A 15,198-nucleotide genomic window follows, 5' to 3' on the forward strand; every position below is an offset into this window, starting at 1 on the left:
GTCGACGAAAACACTAGACCCACACACTACTATCCAGCTTGCCCTCTTGCACACTGCTCAGGCTGGATATCAGGAGATCAAAGGACAAACAAAAGGCAACAGATGACGATCATCATGTCAGAATGAAGTCGGTGACTCGGTGTGTACAAGTGTGCGAGCCCGGATACGGGCTCAAAAGAACGGGACTTGAGTGTGTTGCTCTTGAGTCTTCATTCAAGATTTCTGATGTTACAGGACATGTGCTATTGAATGCGATACTATCTAGGGAGCTCAAGGGAGTCACGCGAGAGAGAATACGAAATCCAGAGACTCGCAAAGGAAAGTGGCATCACATCATCGTGGAGCGCACCGCCAAAGCTATTCCCAATGCAGGTTGACCGGAGTTGCAATCGTCTTCACTACGGCCCTCACCAGCTTCACCTTCGTGGTGACAAGTTATGCCGATGGGAACGAATAATCCTAAGTCCATTCCTGGTGCCAACCATCCACAAACGTCAATTCGTTTCCAAGGTTTAAGAAGATCTTAGTCACACGCCCCCTCACTTTCCCCCTCCCTTTCTTCCTTTTCGCCCGCTGGTTAGGGCCTGGCCCCAGGGTCCAGACTTACCCTTATCTTATTCTCCAGCCCCCTTTCCCTTTCAACGCCATCCGACTTCCTGTTTTATTCCCTTTCGACATTGATTCGGCTCTTCGGCTGTTGATTCGCGCTGGAACCCGTCAGACGGCTAGATGTCGACGGCGGGAGAGGAGGAGGAGTCACTGTCTTCGAGGATCGCTACCACTATAACCAGGACCATACCTACCAATATTAGCCAAGCCAACGCATCAATTCAAACTTCTGCATCTGCGATGCCTGAAGCCAATTATCGCAGTAAATGGGTTTTACCCCAGCTCCTCGCCGCGGTGGCTGTCGCCTTGGTCGTTACTGTTGGAGCTGTCGTTGGTTTCATGATATACCGAAGGAGGAGAGAAGCGAAGAAGGCGTTGAACGCTGAGGACGAGGAGTCGGATGGAATGTACTATGGGAGTGAACCTTTATCGGATGTGGGCCATGGTGGTGGAAGCTTGGAGAAGGGGACAGGCTCTGGTCGCGCCCAGAGCTCGACGAAGCCCGGAAAAGCTGCGCCCAATCCCGTCACTACAGCAGCACCTCCAAGCACCGCCCCACCGAAACTACCAGCTCCTCGACTTCCGACTCCATTGTCTCTTCCTAGCGACTTCGGAGGCTCAGTGGACTCTCCCGACTCCATTTATTCGCATTATACGCCAGCGACAGCCGCGGTTTCTGAAAGTCAGTCGAGACAAGAAGTTTGGGCGGCCACGGGTGAAAGTCGGACGAGGATCGTAGTTACGCCCCCTACACCGCGATATGTAAAAGGACAGGCTAGTGCCCGCAGCCAGCGCTCATCGGGCACATAGGGCTATTCCTTCGTGCTATGGCCCTTGATGTATGTAATATATTTTACCGCACTGCTTCTGTTTTTCTCAGTTCTCGTTCGTCGAGCCTTTGGGTACGTTATCAGACTACGTTTTTGCTCTCTATGTTTCTCGGTCAATCGGATTCATAATGCAACCTCATACCCACACGTGACTGGTCTCTCTTCATGGGCGCTTAATAGCGCAGACTCGAATTCTAGGTTCTTTCACTTCCAAATGTCACTTTTATTTCTGCCTTTTGGAAAGCGATTAGTCTCAAGGCGTCTACACATGCAGTGACCCTATCCAGTAACCAGATGGTAGACTTCACAGCGCAGTGGCCGTTGATCCACTGTTCGCGGACCCAGGGCCCTGAATCATTTGATCTGGACTCACCACAGGATTCGTAGGGAGTCTCCGCTCCGTTGCGAGAGGAGTCAACTGATCTCTCGCGATTATAGATATACATAAATAAGAAGGTCCGGAACTGTTACTGAAGTCACGACATCCGCTACCTCGCCATATCTAGGATCAACGATGGTCGAACGTTTGTTTGAATGAACTTCTGGAGAGACCTCATTTTGTCGAGAAGGTTCTTCGGTTGCACCACAGCTCGGTCGTTTTGCTCGTCAGCAAGATATTTACTCCCTCGGATCTATTCAAGCGCCCCTAGGAGGGCGCTCAGGTCGGCCAGCGATTGCAGCAGCCAAAGGAGTGGGCGTATTTGAGCGCCCTTTTCGAAAATGACTGGATAAGGGGCTGCATGATCCTCCGTCAGTTAATTACCTTATTCTTTCTGTTCAGCAAAACGGTTAGTGATTCTCGACAGTTCCGCCTAATCTCGAGGATGGGTCCGAGGAAGATATTGATGGGAGTTCCCGATATGGTATGTTTCTCCGTGATTGCTTTTGTCATCCAACGCCCCTGGGAGATGACGACGATCGTGACCTCGAGAACTACTGATCATGGATTCCGACAGCCGTAACAAATCGCGACCTTCACCTCTGATATCAACCAGAGACCGGAGTACTCTCTTCTCATACCAGTACCCGTCACACACATCTCCACGATGAGCGGAAAATTGGCCAGCAGTAAGGCTACCTTTTCTCCTGATGACGATTACACGAGCGGCGAGCTGATATCGATTAGGCTACGCGTCCTGGGCCGAGCTCCAGAAGATCTACGACCACCAACACTCGAAGCTCGTCCTGAAGGACCTCTTCGCCCAGGATCCTGAGCGATTCAAGAAGTTCTCCAAAGAATACACTTCCTCAACCAACCCTGAAACCACCATCCTCCTCGACTACTCCAAGAACCTCATCACCGAGCCCATTCTCGCCAAACTCCTCGATCTCGCTCGTGAGGCCGGTGTCGAAGAATGGCGCGACAAGATGTTTGCTGGCGAGCACATCAACAACTCTGAAGGCCGCGCAGTGCTCCACGTCGCTCTCCGCGCTTTCGGCGAGATCAACACCACCGAAGAGGGTGTCAGCCAAGTTGGGTCCGTCCTCGCCCACATCAAAGAATTCACCGAGGCTGTCAGGAGTGGTCAGTGGAAGGGGTACACCGGCAAGTCGATCGACACTATCGTCAACATTGGAATCGGTGGCTCGGATTTGGGACCTGTCATGGTCACCGAGGCCCTCAAGCCCTACTCCAAACGCGACCTGAAGGCCAAGTTCGTTTCCAACGTCGACGGAACCCACATCGCTGAAGTCCTGAGGGAATGCAACCCAGAGACTACGCTTTTCATCATCGCCTCCAAGACCTTCACCACCCAAGAGACCATCACGAACGCTGAGACGGCTCGCTCCTGGTTCCTCGACACCGCCAAGGACAAGGCTCACGTCGCCAAACACTTCGTCGCCCTGTCGACCAACACCAAGGCTGTTACTGCTTTCGGTATCTCCGAGCAGAACATGTTCCAGTTCTGGGATTGGGTCGGTGGACGATACAGCTTGTGGAGTGCCATCGGGTTGTCTATTGCCCTCGTTATCGGTTACGAGAACTTCGAAGCTCTGCTCAAGGGTGCCCATGGGATGGACATGCACTTCAGGGAAGCACCTCTCGAGAGAAACCTCCCCGTCCTGCTTGCCGTCATTGGAATCTGGTACAACGATTTCTATGGCTCTCAGACCCACGCGCTCCTTCCTTATGATCAATACCTCAACAAGTTCGCCGACTACTTCCAACAAGTGCGTCCTCTTCCTCCCATCATTTCATTCCATACTCATCTCCCCTCAGGGTGACATGGAATCAAACGGTAAATCCGTCACCAAGAACGGTGAACGGGTGAATTACCAAACTGGGGTGCGTCACTTCTGACCGTTTTCCAACGCCTCTCCCTCAGTAGTGATCCAATTCATAATAGCCTATCATCTGGGGAGCCTCAGGAACGAACGGCCAGCACTCCTTCTACCAACTCGTCCACCAGGGCACCAAGCTCATCCCTGCTGACTTTATCGCCCCCGCTACGACTCACAACCCCATCAATCACTCAAAGCACCACAGAATCCTCCTGTCCAACTTCTTCGCCCAACCTGAAGCTCTGGCATTCGGGAAGACAGAGGAGGAGGTGCGTGCTGAACTCGGAAGTGGTGCGGCGGAGGAGGTCGTGAAGAGTAAGGTGTTTGAGGGGAACAGGCCTACGAATAGCATCATGTTCCCGCTGCTTACCCCCGAGGTCCTTGGTAGGTGTAGTGATTCCATCGTCGACGAAGATGATTCTGATATTCGATTTGTATAGGCGCTCTTATCGCTCTCTACGAACATAAGATTTTCACGCAAGGTGTAATCTGGGGTATCAACTCCTTCGGTACTTCCCTCCCGTTTCATTCCGCAATCTGAAACCACTGACCTGTATACTCTTCAGATCAAATGGGAGTCGAACTCGGCAAGGTTTTGGCGAAGAAAATCCTTGCCCAGCTCGAGAAGCCTGAGGATGTTCAGGGTCACGACTCTTCGGTGCGTATTTTCTCGTGTTTGCTTGGGCGCCTTGTGGCTAACTATTCCTTTTAGACCACTGGCTTGATCCATTACTACCAGAAGTGGCGCAAGGAGTAGGTATTCAACGGACGGGAAGATCGTCGAACAAGAACAAATGTACATTATAGTCTGAATCCTCGAAATACGCAGAAACTATAGACATGGTCTCGGATCATCCTGATTTCCTTACGGCCACGCTAGGCGAAGCTGGGCCGTATCTCATTAACAAATGAAGCAAGGGACCTGACAGGCGCAAGTGAGCCCGAGAGTACCGGTACACAAGCCTGAGCTGCAATCGACACCGCAGTTGCCTTGGCTGTTAACATGGCAGCTGGTGCAGTACGAGTTGCACCTAGACTGTCCTCCGGTGATGCAGAAACCGCTGCCGCTGTTGCACTGGCGCTTCTCCAGGTTTGAGTCTGAACCGGCGGGTCCAAACAGAGCGCTGCGGCGGATGGGGACACCATCGGCGTGCCCATCTCCGGCGGGAGATAAAGCGTCGAAGAGCGAGAGGGCAGCGTAGGAGGCCTTGGCGGAGTCTTCATCGTCCGACTCGGAGACTAGAAGGGGACGTCAGTCAGTGCGAGTCTCTGGGAAGGACGACGCAACTCACGAGTAGTGCAGGCGTTATCTGAGATACATTTACCAGCGATTGTTTCGAAGGTAGAGGAGGCCTTGATACAGTCAATGTCCTCCACGCTGCTCAAATCAAGGCAAGTCAGGGTCAGTTTCTCGTCGCTGTGGATGTGTTCTAAGGTAATGACCGTGCTGACCTTGCGCAACCCACTTCGGAAGCAGCAGAGGTGAAGCAGTCGTTGACGCAGGTGGCGACTGAAGCAGCCCCGACGCCGACTTGGGGCGAGATGAAGGAGATGGAAAGCCTGAGGAGTGAGATGAGGGTGAAGGTGAGTTTGGTCATTGCCACTGGAAGTCTCGAGAGGTCCTGAGCTTGGTGATTTCTGAGATGATAGTGACTCGGGTCACTTATATACCTGTAGCTTGCTCCTCGAATAAACCGTCCGGTGGAGTTCGTCTGATTATTCGGAATGAGAAGGTCTTAGTACCGATAAAGATCTATCCAGACATGGAGTATGGTCGACACGTGCACATGGCATATAAGTTTAATGTACTTGCACGAAGGCTGCCGGTTCGCTTTAGTCTCCTCAGTCAGTGATATTCGCCTCCTGGCAATGCTTCTGTTCCACCTGCGTGTGCAGATACTCTCTGGTCCTTCCAAGTTCGTACGTGGACTTAGTGAAGTGTTTGGGCAAGGGGCCGTGGTAAGCATCTATCGAAGATGGATGTGGGACAACCACCTCTTGGTCGCGGCTCCCTGAATTTGTAGATCAGGCAAGGAGCATAGTAGGCAGTGAGAAACCCTGCAGGCTTCTTACTCCGAATCCGGCTATCCGCCTCCTGTTTAAAGCTAAACGGTAGACACGACCTCAGCTTCTACGCTAAGAGCTCGTAACAATTCAGTTCTGAACTATACCCCAGCTTTCTTGAAGAGGAGCGTAGTCCTTGGCACGAAGCATGTTGCGCTCGTCTTCGTCATATATACTCACATAATGTGTCTCTTAGGCTGGCTTCTCGGGTCGACGCATGTCGTCTGGAATGCTACGCTCCATGAAACTTGGGCGTATTTGGAAAGCCGAAAGAAATAGGGTTCGATGTATACCACCCCTCATGTGCTAATTCCTTCCCCACCTTTTAAGAGTGCTAGCCTGTACCTTGTCCGGAGCATGGCGAAGTGCGAAATCCTGCGACAGCTATGACGCTTCAGGCTCGTGCCAAGCCAACTTGTCAATGGTGCTATGCACTGAAAATGACAGAATACTAAAAGACATTTCATACTTAGAGTTCCTATGTAACATCCTCATCGCAGTCTTTAGGGACAATTCTGCTTACGATTACTGAGGGAACAGAGCGATTCAACTAACAAAGGAAGCAAGGAACCTGACAAGCGCAGGTGAGTCCCAAAAAGCCAGTGCACAGGCCTGAGGTACAGTCCACGCCGCATCTCCCTTGGTTGTCGACATGGCAGCTCTGACAGTAGGCCCTGCACCTCGATTCCCCTCCGCTGACACAGAGCCCTCGACCTGTATTGCATTGGCGCTTGGCCAGGTTCGAAGCGGGGGAGACGGCTCCCGGGCCGAAGAGGGCGCTCCTGCGGACAGGGGTTCCGTTGGCGTACCCGTCTTGGTGCCCGGCCGGAGCAAGTGCGTCGAAGACAGAGAGGGCGGTGAAGGTTGCTCTGGCGCTATCACCACCTTCGTCCGAGTCTGTAACTAGATGCAGAATGTAGATGGGATCACGTCGGAGGATGACTTCAACTCACGCTCGGTGCATCTGTTGTCTGCGATACATTTCGCCGCGATGGATTCAAATGTCGGAGACGCTTTGAGGCACTCAATGTCGTCGATGCTGTTCAATGACGATTCATATCACAAGGGATTGAGAGTGAGTGTCTCCCTGACCTTGCGCATCCCCCTTCCGAAGCAGCTGCGACGAAACAGTCGTTGACGCAGGTAGAGACCGAAGCCGCGCCAACTCCAACTCGGGGAGAAATGAAGGAGATGGAGAGACTGAGGAGCGAGAACAAGACAAAAGATAGCTTGCTCATTGTAGTAATGCTAAAAACTATAGGCGGTAGGTGGCGCGGGGCGATGTTGAAGGTGGTTCGTTCCTACTGGAATCAGTGTTCAATGCCCCTGGCTTTATAGAGACAGAGTAGATGGGGGAGGAATGTGATTTGGTGAGCGAAATGACGCGAAATTCCAAACTAGGTCTACGGCATTCAGAATCAATCTATGTAGAGATAAAGTACACACTGTTCTCCCGAGTAATACACGACTCTATTCACACAGAACAGGGCAAGTTCGGTCATGTTTGGCGTAAACTATGATGTAGACGCGGTTCACTGAATTGGTGGAACTTCTCAGGAAGCGAGAGACCAATGACACTCGCTCAGGGTCGCGGTCAGAAGCAGCGTTAGCTATCTAGGAGTCACTCCCTGAAGCCATCGAATCCAAGCCACTTCACAGGTACCATAGCTTCTGTGAACCATAAGCGGAGAGAGAACGGTCCAATAGGGAGGGTTTCATAACTGATCTGGACATTCGTTTACAGCACCAGTAGTAAAGGCGAGCTGTTGGTGGGATGAAGGCTCCCTTGTTTGTTCACGGTCTATTTTCGGGTCACAGTTCTGATTCTTAGCAGACAATACGATTTTCGAAAACGTCAGTTGGGATATATATAGCCTTCTTTGCCTTCGCGATGGGACACTCTTGGATATCTGTATCGCGTCCTTGAGGCCGCCCTGTTCGATATACATGCGTCAGTGGAGCGCCAATTGAAAATTCGCGATTTCTATCATGGGGCCTTATGTTCTACGTTGGGGACTTACTGCAACAGGCTAAATTATGGTTATAGACTTCGTCTAGACACAGAGAACTCATATCCATGTTGATTCAAACTTGCATAAAAGGTTGCCTTTATTTTTAACAAGGAAGACGAATCATCGGTATAAAGCTGATGCCCATGTCCCGGTGCGGGAGTCACTGGGGTTAGTTACTTCACGCACCCAACCAAGCTCAGCATGCTTTTCAAATCGATTGTAGCTGCGTTTGTTTTCTCAGCATCGACCCTGGCTTCCTCCACCACTGTCCCCGAGTGCATCTATCAATGCTTCACGACGGCTTCTGCGAGCATTGGATGCAATGGGTATGTTCGGTCTAGGATTACCTACTGTTTGTCATGCTGATTCCCTTCACATCATGTTTCCATAGGTTAGACTCTGAATGCGTCAAGTCGTCTTCAGAGTTTAATACGGTGGCTGAGAAATGTATCTCTGAGAAAGGATGCACAGGGCGTGAGTCTCTCTCGGCAAAACGATGAACATTATCTGACTGCCTTAACCGTGTAGTTCCTCAGGCTGAAGGCGGTGAAAACACCGCCGAAGCTCTCAATTCATTCATCGCCTCAATTCGTCCGACAGATGAGGTTGAAGGGAATCACCCTTTAGGTGCTGCGGTCAAGCGCACCCCTCGCAGCTCCAACGGTTCATTTGGTTCTCTCGAGAAGCGCCAATGCAACTCTGGCAGGGGTCTGTGTGTGTCAGGCGGAGCGTCACGCTGTCGGTCGTATTGTCTCTCGTGCCATAGAAGTAACGACGGAAACTGTGTTAAATGTCAAGGAGGGCTGTGCTCAGGGTTTTTGGGTCTGACTTGTGTTTGTCAATTGGATTGTTTCGTCTGCTAAATATGTAATACTTGTCGCGCGCTTTGATTTCGTCAATATGGAATATATAAATGCACTACCCTCGTGTGTTTAGCCACGAGGTCCCAGAAGTACTTTGGCAAGGTAGCCGTAAGCGCGCCGGCGCTTAATCATGAGCACGTGATGGTGCGGCTATCGGTGATGGCGTCGGGGCCCGGCGACCGGCGCGTGAAAATTGTCGGGTTCACTTCGGCCGATTGGCTTTTGTTCAACGTGCTCCTTGCTCTTGGCCTACCACCACTCCTCGTTCTTGCGATCCTTCAGTTGGCTTTACTGCATTCCCGTTTCAAAATCTCCCAAAATCAGGGATACATCGCATTGTACTTCATACTCCTCAGTTGGGTCTCGCCTTGGAAATGAAAGAGGGCTTTGAAGGCGCCATTTTTGACACCACTGGCGGTCTTTTCCCAACACTATACCACACCGGTCGCGACCATGCTCTGCGGAAAAGTACCACACGATTTTACCTTGCGAACTTGCTTCGTATGTCCTCACTTTCCCTCTGTTGAACGCTTGCCAATTGCGTGATGTTGACTCAAGATAACGAATCCAACTGACAAAGTGCGTATTCTCCGATTCGAGTGGCAAACAGCCATGACTCTGATTGGCGGCTGTTATTTCAGCTCTTCTTTTCTGCGGGACCCTATGTTATGAAAACATATGTCGCGTGGATGGATAGGCACTCTTGGTCTCCCTGATCGACGAAGCACATGGTTCTCGTTCAGGTTTATGCCCCCGGCAATGGACTAATTCAACGCGAATACGGGACTGCGAGGGGCTTTGGCTCACGCGACCATGATGGTTGAGTTCGCGCTGTCGGGAACGCATGTCAACGGGGTGACCTCTAAACACTTGGACTAGGGCGACTCAAGTGACCGTCTAATCTTGTGATATAGCTCTCAACCCGCCTTCTTGGCAAGGGCGATTTAAGGGCCACTTCACCTTTATCGACTCTGTCGCCCCACACACTCCCACACGGCCGTTATGCTTATCTTGGTCACTAGGCATCCGCTGACTCCCTATGTCGTATGGAGTTACCACCTTCCTCGGTGCCTTTGTGAGGTCTCTATGCCCCCGACCCGAGCCCGTAGTTATCCCTTTCTGGGCATAACCAGCCCATTGGGGCGAAGGTCAGGATATCAATCTCCTGCAATTGGTTTGCTCCCCATTCAATGACCATATCCCGCGCTTAACCTCAAGTTCCAGTCGAATATTTTCATTAGCTTTCACTTCTGGACTATGTATCGCCGTTCCGTCCGTATCTCATCGTGGAATGCAGGTTGCCTGTTCACCGCATTGAACATCAGCTTCTTCCACGCGTGCCATATGGCTTTCGACTCCAATGTGCACTACCCCAAGGCAAAGGGGCCTTGTGTCAACGCGACCGTCCTCATGTTTCAACTACTTCTCTGGGTATCAGGTGAGATACGCGCATGTTGTTCACCAACGTCGAGTGTTGCGTCTTTGAACTACGTTTTCAGTCGCGGTGACGACCTGTATCTTCCTTTTCGAGGATACAGCGATACGTGAAAACATATAAAAAGGTTCGTGTTCAGTGCAGTCAATTCCCCGAGCTAGTTCCAACTTCTCAATCCCCAGGTCCTTTTCCGAGTTTCTTCTCGTCGCCCCTTCTCTTCACGATGAAGTTCTTCTCTGTCCTCGCTGCCGGCTTGGCCGTCATCATGGCCGTCCCCACCCTCGCGGCCCCTGCCCCTGCCCCCGCTCCCCCCGGTCGCCGATTGAAGTCCATCGAGCGTTTCCAGGGTGCCACGACCGGCAAGTACATCGTCAAGTTCAAGAAGGGTGCCTCCCGACGCAACTACCTCAACAAGTTGAAGCTCAAGGCCTCTGCTGATTGGGACATCCTCAACGGCTTTGCTGGTTCGTTTATTTCCATCCTCTCTCAGATAAGTTCAAGGATTGACTTTGCCTCATAGCCGATTTGGATGAGGCTGCTCTCGAGGAACTCCGTGCCTCCGACGATGTTGAATACGTCGCTGAGGACGGTATCATGCACGCCTTTGTCACCCAGTAAGTTTCTTCCAAGCATTCACTAGATCGGTATTTCTGACGTGATTACTTCAGGACCAACGCTCCTTGGGGTCTCCAGCGTATCACCCAGCCTGGACGTCTCGCGTCCCAGAGCACCAGGTATGGCTACACCCGTACTTCCGTTCACGTTCCCTCGCTTACCGTTGTTGTGTAGCTCTGCCAACTACAACTTCACCTACGATGCCTCCGCTGGTGCTGGCGTTGACATCTACGTCGTCGATACTGGTGTCCAGACCTCCCACTCTGACTTCGGTGGACGTGCTCGCTGGGGCGTCTCGTACGTCAGCGAATCCACTGACGGTAATGGCCACGGTACCCACTGTGCTGGTACCGCTGCTGGTACTCGCTTCGGTGTTGCTAAGAGGGCCAACATCATCGCTGTGCAAGTCCTCAACAGGTCTGGCTCTGGTGCTACTTCCGGAATGTGCGTCTCCCGCTTCTTCTCTTCCACCTGTAATCCTTGAACTGATCGTCGTGCAGTGTCTCTGGTCTCCAATGGGTTTTGAACCAAGCCCGTGCTTCCGGCCGCCCCTCAGTCGTTTCCATGTCACTCGGTGGTGGCGCATCCACTGCTACTGACAACGCCGTTGCTCAACTCACCGCTGCTGGTATCCATGTCGTCGTCGCTGCCGGTAACTCCAACGTCAACGCTGCCAACACCTCCCCCGCTCGTGCTCCCTCTGCCATCACCGTCGCCGCCTCCACCATCGCTGACGCCAAGGCTTCCTACTCCAACTACGGCGCTGTCATCGACGTCTGGGCTCCAGGCTCCAACATCCTCTCTGCCTGGATTGGTTCCAACACTGTCCGTTCTTCTGTTTATCTTTTACGCCTTGGAGCGAGTATTGACTAACAACCGATCGTCGATAGGCCACTAACAACATCTCTGGTACTTCCATGGCTACCCCCCACGTTGCTGGTGTTGTCGCCTATCTCATCGGCCGAGATGGTAACATCAGCCCCGCGGCCATGGCCACCAAGATCAAAAACTTGGCTGTCAAGAACGTCCTCTCTGGTGTTCGTGAGTATCGACGTCCCTCAGTCTCCGTCGTATTCAACCTTGAGCGATTACTAATTGCGATCCCCCCCATACAGCCTCTGGCACCACCAACGCCCTCCTCCAGATCTAAGATCCCTGTACGATTGGAACTGGTATTTTGTACTTGTATTATTTTATTACCTCAGGAATACAGCTGGATGGAAAAATATAATTTTAGTTTCTTTCTTCTCACTTTGACCTCTCCTGATCTTGGGAGGCCACCAGTACGGCAGCGGGTGAGAGCGTGATGTCGAGCGGGCCTGCCATAGGAGCCAAGGCGCGCTTGGCCAGCGCTAAACTGGGGGACCTACTGAACGTCACCCTAGTGTCCCTCCCCTCTAAGCCCCATCCGACGCGTGCAGTGGGTTTCCTGCTGCAGAGGCTGAACGGTGCATAAACCTCGACTGCTTAAATGTTGAAGCTCCCTCGCAGATGGGAAAACCAGCGTAGACCCAGGCACCCACACAGATTGCTCACTGCGGGGAAACCCCAAGCTCACAGGAAGCCTTCTTAGTTGAAGGCTCTCGCAAGCGCGCCAGAGATTATTTGTGCAGGGCATACCATATGTACGTCTAGTGACACGACTTTACAGTTTTACAGGAAACGGGAAGCGGTCATTAGACCATGAAAACTGGGTGGACACAAAATGCAACTAATTATTTGCTTCCGAATGAATTGGCCCCGCCATCATGGAAGAATGAAGAAGCGAGAGCTTCCTGGATAAGCTCGAGGCAGCGGTCCGAGGCTTCACTACCAACCAATAATGGTCCAATCCATTCGTCGAGGTTCGAGCGGTCATGGTAACCAAAATGCTTTTTCGGGCGGTAATTGATCTTGCCTGGGACTTTAACGTTGAAGTCAGGTTGTCGCTCAGGCAATTCAAACTCGGTCAGCGACTTGCATTTCTGCAAATGGCGCGACAGCTCCTGTAGCTGATCCAAATCGTAGAAGGTCGATTGCGGGATACTGTCACAGAAGTTCAGCAGTGCCGTGACGTTGGCGTAGTTCGAATCGGAGTTGTCGACCTCAACAATGTTGCCTTTGGCCCTCTCAAAAAAATCAAGCACCGGTGGTTCTTGATCTCTCTGATTGCGCTTCTCTATCCTTTCTCGCCTCTCCTTCCTTTGCCTTTCTACTCGAAGCGCCTTATGCTTCTGCTCATCGGCCCTTCTATTTTCCCAATTCGCGTTGGCCGCCGCCAGGAGGTCCTTTTTCCCCGGATTCTCGAGAGTCTCGTCATCAACAGTCGACACGCCATCGAAGTAGTCCTCCTGCTCGTTTTCGTCCTTATCCGTCTGGTCGCGAAATTTGAAGTAACGCTGGGCTCGGAACCGACCAATCTGGGCGTCGCGATGTATGACCTTGAAGGTCCACCAGCCGCCCGTGGCGGCTATTATCACGGCTGCGCTCTGCTCGGCGTACTTCGGGGAGGAAAATAGACAGTGGGCCTGTCCGTAAACCTGCTTTCGTGCGTCATCTAACGTCTTTTGGAGGGCGAGAGCATAGGCGAGGATATCGCTGCAGTGACGGGAGACAGGCCGCTTGAGTTCCACGAGGAGGGGGATCATAATCTTGCTGACGGTGCCTTCACGAAGATAGCTGCTGAGATGGGCGGCGGCAACTCCAAATATCGGCATTTTCGAGAGTTGGGAAATGACTCTGGTGAGGAAGGTTGATGGTGATGCCAGTGGATCGTCACGGGATCCAATAGTGGGTGCAAGGATGCAGCAGTCGGTGATGACGCCTCGCGCCTTTGGATCAGGCCTGGTTTCGTTTGGATCAGGGGCGGGATCCTCCAAATTGGGATCGTAGGGCGAGATATAAAGTCGGAACTGCATAGTGGGGAGGAGCCTATCGAAGCGTCCTTGACACAAGCGTATCATAATCAGGTTCCAGATTGGATGCGTAACGTCCTCGGTTGCGCGCGGATTGACCTTGAATGAGAGATAGAGAAGATAGGCGGACAGAAGAGAGAGGCCACTTATCAAGACGGCGTCCATGATGTGAGCGTCAGCCTTGTAGAGCTCCGGTGCAAACATGTCGTATTTATACTCACTCAGGAGTTGGAGAAGCTACAGAAAGGAACCCTTCATAGAGATCGACGGCTAACGATAATCGACAAGCCCCTTGTAGAAAATACATTGATGGTCACTATGACGATGAGGATTGAATGTTGAACCTCGCCCTTTATTCTTTCGACGGAAACAATGCTTGTGGGCACAACCTGAGAGTGATATCAGGTAATACATGGGAACAGCAACAACGGGAGTCAAGAAAATACAATGGGTTTACCGAAATAGACAAACTCAAATTCCTTGTGGCTCACTCGTAGGCTCCATGATCTCTTCTATCTCATTGACAACGACCGGGACCTTCTTGTGCGTGCGGACTATGTATTACTTACAGGTGTCCACGAAGGATAAATCGAGAACAACGGAAAGACGACTCGGGGCTCTCGCCATCACGTGGTCCATGTTCAAACGCGAGAGCGGGCCACACAACATCCTTGACTGCCAACCACCTGGTCCACCATGGATCTCGCCCTGTACAAGGAGTTTCGAGAGGAGTGAGTACTCTAACTGCATTTAACTACTATAATAGCTGAAGATATACGTTGACTGTCCACAGGTGCGATGCAGCATACCCGGAGACCGTCGAACTCGACAGCAACCCTCCGAGGCGGCGGCCGCGTGGATTAGCCATTTACCCACCGGACTATGTCGCTGGGTTCTTCATATCTTCAGAATGCATTTGGAAAACCTTCCGCGTCCACCCTGACAACCTTCTGGGTCGTATCAATAATTGGGCATTGAGAGAGAATAAGTAAGTTGTCCGATACGTGCAGTGGACGCCACCTACCAAACAACTGATTATTACTTGTCCATATTACTTGTCCAATTTTGCAGGGGAGTGTATTTCTCGGTGATTCAGGTCACGTACTACGACTATATTATCTGCTTCGCGCATACCGTCGACGACAGGAGGGATATGGAGGAGTGGCGCGAGAAGAGGGAGGAGTGGTTCGACACCTTTTGCCGGGCACTCGAGTTGAACGAGAAGTCGAGAACGATCTTGAAGAACAATTACAAGTGGCATCGGATGATTCACCTCGACTGGTCGTTCCAGATGTCGCCGGAGGTCTCGCTGCAGCCGTCGACCGTTCGGTCTGAGACCTGATTTTATCTTGTTCTCAATGCTATTCCGAATATTTTGTTAGTACTCGCTCCATGCCACGACCGGATGTCTGCCCATGCAAAGTGAGTTTTGAACGCAGGCCAAGGCCTCAATCGCGACGGCCCGCGCCCAAACGAGTATATAATATATCGTAGTGCCAGTGGAGTGGGATTTTGAAATATTAGTACATAGTAGGATTGCACAAAAGAGTGGGAGGAGACCTACTGAGTCGTGTAATCCACTTCGCTCGCGAT

General features: G+C 51.8%; 8 protein-coding genes across 8 annotated transcripts; 5 read left to right on the plus strand and 3 right to left on the minus strand.

Annotated features, from left to right (window-relative positions):
• Window positions 1-729: 729 nt before the first annotated feature.
• CC1G_10609 (hypothetical protein) lies at window positions 730-1,538 on the plus strand (the record flags this gene model as incomplete). The annotated part of the gene is made up of 1 exon (XM_001839564.2): window positions 730-1,538. One exon carries the CDS (start codon window positions 730-732, stop codon window positions 1,417-1,419), a length of 690 nt encoding a protein of 229 aa, XP_001839616.1. The 3' UTR covers window positions 1,420-1,538.
• An 882-nt stretch (window positions 1,539-2,420) lies between these two features.
• Window positions 2,421-4,531, plus strand: CC1G_15643 (glucose-6-phosphate isomerase). The gene is made up of 7 exons (XM_001839565.2): window positions 2,421-2,507; window positions 2,566-3,611; window positions 3,661-3,726; window positions 3,788-4,106; window positions 4,163-4,231; window positions 4,289-4,380; window positions 4,435-4,531. Exons 1-7 carry the CDS (start codon window positions 2,486-2,488, stop codon window positions 4,477-4,479), a joined length of 1,659 nt encoding a protein of 552 aa, XP_001839617.1. The 5' UTR covers window positions 2,421-2,485; the 3' UTR covers window positions 4,480-4,531.
• Window positions 4,532-4,623: 92 nt separating this feature from the next.
• On the minus strand, window positions 4,624-5,320 carry CC1G_15644 (hypothetical protein; the record flags this gene model as incomplete). Its single annotated transcript, XM_001839566.1, has 3 exons — window positions 4,624-4,961; window positions 5,015-5,100; window positions 5,175-5,320. 3 exons carry the CDS (start codon window positions 5,318-5,320, stop codon window positions 4,624-4,626), a joined length of 570 nt encoding a protein of 189 aa, XP_001839618.1.
• Window positions 5,321-6,170: 850 nt separating this feature from the next.
• Window positions 6,171-7,024, minus strand: CC1G_15645 (hypothetical protein; the record flags this gene model as incomplete). The annotated part of the gene is made up of 4 exons (XM_002910170.1): window positions 6,171-6,220; window positions 6,342-6,689; window positions 6,740-6,825; window positions 6,879-7,024. The coding sequence occupies 4 exons, from the start codon at window positions 7,022-7,024 to the stop codon at window positions 6,171-6,173; spliced, it is 630 nt and encodes a 209-aa protein (XP_002910216.1).
• A 975-nt stretch (window positions 7,025-7,999) lies between these two features.
• Window positions 8,000-8,626, plus strand: CC1G_10614 (hypothetical protein; the record flags this gene model as incomplete). The annotated part of the gene is made up of 4 exons (XM_001839569.2): window positions 8,000-8,124; window positions 8,190-8,272; window positions 8,327-8,506; window positions 8,565-8,626. The coding sequence occupies 4 exons, from the start codon at window positions 8,000-8,002 to the stop codon at window positions 8,624-8,626; spliced, it is 450 nt and encodes a 149-aa protein (XP_001839621.2).
• A 1,693-nt stretch (window positions 8,627-10,319) lies between these two features.
• CC1G_10615 (serine protease) lies at window positions 10,320-11,861 on the plus strand (the record flags this gene model as incomplete). The annotated part of the gene is made up of 7 exons (XM_001839570.1): window positions 10,320-10,560; window positions 10,617-10,710; window positions 10,765-10,830; window positions 10,886-11,155; window positions 11,212-11,536; window positions 11,602-11,752; window positions 11,827-11,861. The coding sequence occupies 7 exons, from the start codon at window positions 10,320-10,322 to the stop codon at window positions 11,859-11,861; spliced, it is 1,182 nt and encodes a 393-aa protein (XP_001839622.1).
• Window positions 11,862-12,426: 565 nt separating this feature from the next.
• On the minus strand, window positions 12,427-13,809 carry CC1G_10616 (hypothetical protein; the record flags this gene model as incomplete). The annotated part of the gene is made up of 1 exon (XM_001839571.1): window positions 12,427-13,809. The coding sequence occupies one exon, from the start codon at window positions 13,807-13,809 to the stop codon at window positions 12,427-12,429; it is 1,383 nt and encodes a 460-aa protein (XP_001839623.1).
• Window positions 13,810-14,301: 492 nt separating this feature from the next.
• CC1G_10617 (hypothetical protein) lies at window positions 14,302-14,984 on the plus strand (the record flags this gene model as incomplete). Its single annotated transcript, XM_001839572.2, has 3 exons — window positions 14,302-14,336; window positions 14,399-14,593; window positions 14,677-14,984. The coding sequence occupies 3 exons, from the start codon at window positions 14,302-14,304 to the stop codon at window positions 14,945-14,947; spliced, it is 501 nt and encodes a 166-aa protein (XP_001839624.1). The 3' UTR covers window positions 14,948-14,984.
• Between the last annotated feature and the right edge of the window lie 214 nt (window positions 14,985-15,198).

Source organism: Coprinopsis cinerea, assembly GCF_000182895.1.
Source record: "Coprinopsis cinerea okayama7#130 chromosome 11 map unlocalized cont3.11, whole genome shotgun sequence".
NCBI classification, from domain to species: Eukaryota; Fungi; Basidiomycota; class Agaricomycetes; order Agaricales; family Psathyrellaceae; genus Coprinopsis; species Coprinopsis cinerea.

Coding starts and splice junctions, on each gene's coding strand:
- CC1G_15643 (XM_001839565.2), top strand. CDS start 2,486: ATGAGCGGAAAATTGGCCAGCA. Junction 3,727..3,787: donor GGGTGAATTACCAAACTGGG/GTGCGTCACTTC, acceptor AATTCATAATAG/CCTATCATCTGGGGAGCCTC. Junction 4,107..4,162: donor GCTTACCCCCGAGGTCCTTG/GTAGGTGTAGTG, acceptor CGATTTGTATAG/GCGCTCTTATCGCTCTCTAC.